The sequence below is a fragment of the Fulmarus glacialis genome, unplaced genomic scaffold (assembly GCF_000690835.1).
Source record: "Fulmarus glacialis isolate BGI_N327 unplaced genomic scaffold, ASM69083v1 scaffold32969, whole genome shotgun sequence".
In the NCBI taxonomy this organism is placed as follows: Eukaryota; Metazoa; Chordata; class Aves; order Procellariiformes; family Procellariidae; genus Fulmarus; species Fulmarus glacialis.
The window spans coordinates 53,071-55,071 of NW_009235787.1; the positions used below are offsets into that span (position 1 = coordinate 53,071).

Sequence of the window (2,001 nt, forward strand, 5' to 3'; positions counted from 1 at the left end):
CATCCCAGCCCTGCCGCCAAGCACGGGCCCAGCCTATCTTTAGCACCGGAGACCTGATGGAGAGGTGCAGCAGCACAACCTCCACACACCCCCAAGTCAGGAGAACTTCCCTCCACCCCCCCCAAACGCCTATTGCTGTTTCCTGACAAAGAGAACGCTTCTGGCTTTGCCCTCCGTCCGCAGGCGGTTTCGCGCCGGCCCCGTGGCACAGCCCCGGCGCTGGCGGGTGATGCTGGAGGTGGGGAGCAGAGCTGTCCCCCAGGCACGGTGTCCGCCAGCCCCCCCGGCTGGCACGCACGGCCTCGCCGCTCTTGGCCTTCGACGTTTGCCAGCTAGAGAGGCTGAAACAGGCAGGGCACACACCGGGCTTCTCTTTTCTCTCTCTCTTTCTGCCTCCTCTTTGGAGCGCTCGGCACCCACCGCATTTCTTTAACTGCATTTGCCCCGTCTCGGTTAGTTTGTCTCCTAAAACTCGTCCAGGATTCCTGTGGGAGCTAATGTTTCTTGCCGAACGGATGTGTTTTTGAAGAAAAAGACAAGCCAACTATGATTTCCAGAGGTCCTCTCAGGAAGTCTGTATTCTCTCTTTTCCAGGGAGCGTTTACTTTCCACGGGAGCATGATCGACATGCCATTACTGAAGCAGGCACAGAACATTGTTACGCTTGCCACAGCCATCAAGAAAAAATGAGCTGGTAAATGAAGCTCTCCCCATGGGGCCCCAGTAGCTGTTTTAAAAGATGACTATAATACTTGGGGGGGGGGGAAATTAAAGACGTCAAGCTTAAGCAGAAATTCACTTCCATTTTGCAGATCTGTCATAATTTGCTTGCCAGAATTGCTAATTACTAAAACTATTCCCAACTCAAACCACTGCTTGCTCCTGCACGGCCCATGTACTAGTCATAGCCTGCAACTAAGTTACATCACCAACTGTGTGACATCACGGTAATTACTACGAATGCGGGATTATGACTTCACTGAAGGTGAAAGGCAAAACGTAAACTGTGAGCTCTGTTAAAAAAGCAGATGAAAACCGGGTCAATCGCTTCTATTTGTATCTATGCGTCTTCCCGCGCCGGTGCAGAACGCCCGTCAGAAAGGGCAAAGCCTCGAATAATTACGCACCAGTTGAAGTAATTGCGACGAAAATCATTACCCTGCGCGGGCTTCGTACCCCCCCTCCCCGCCCCGTCCTTCTGTAAATGTGCAACAGCCATTAAAAATATTGCTCTGACAATGCGGGACTCTTGACTTTCTTCTCTTTTTTGAAGCGGTGGCTATTCAGAGCGTTTCCTCCTGGAAGCATCCAGCCCGGGAAGGGTTGGACGGCAATAAACTTGTAGTTTTCGGAGACACAATGCAGCAGAACTTGTGCATATGGTCTCGAGTCAGATTTACATCACATTAGGGATACGGCTACAGGTCATGTGGGCCGTGTGGTTAACGGGCTTAGTAAAGCTGTTTTGAAGAGGTTAACCCAGCTTGTAGTAAGGGTAAATAAACATAACAACCAGGCATTGTCCTCTATTCAGCATGTACTCTTATATGGAGGGCTAAAGGGTATTGAAGCTGCAGAGGATCAACTTGTGGTTGCCAGAGGACTCCAATGAAGTTTGAAACACCAACAATCAGAGATTTTGTTTCTGTTCCTCATTAAATCATGAGCTTTTGTGCTCAGACTATGAACGACTGTTCTTTAAGAAATTAACAGAATGGGAAGTTTTAAAATATGCACCAACCTTTTCATGACCTACACAGCAGCAATGCTGCTGCACTTAGACAAACACCGCGGGGAAGGCTGTTCTGTTTATTTAAATTTGTAAATAGAAAACAGTTGTTTTTTAGTTTCATTTTTCACCGCCTCCATGGCCATTTTACGTATGGAGTCACAGCGGCTTATTCCTCCCATCTGCTCGCTTAGTATGCTTCCCCTCCGTCTCCGAGCAGCGATTTTAAACATTTTGGGTTATTTTTGGTTTAATTAAGGCGAGAGGAAGGC

The 2,001-nt window shown here is 48.8% G+C and overlaps 1 protein-coding gene across 1 annotated transcript in view; it reads left to right on the plus strand.

The window, feature by feature from the left end:
- CLYBL (citrate lyase beta like) overlaps positions 1–1,242 on the plus strand; it is a gene marked incomplete at its 5' end in the record, with an annotated part of 28,654 nt that extends 27,412 nt beyond the window's left edge. The window contains 2 exons of the mRNA XM_009586154.1: positions 595–694; positions 1,087–1,242. Coding sequence (XP_009584449.1) covers positions 595–690 — 96 coding nt within the window. The remainder of the gene's footprint in view (positions 1–594; positions 695–1,086) is intronic.
- Positions 1,243–2,001: the final 759 nt, after the last annotated feature.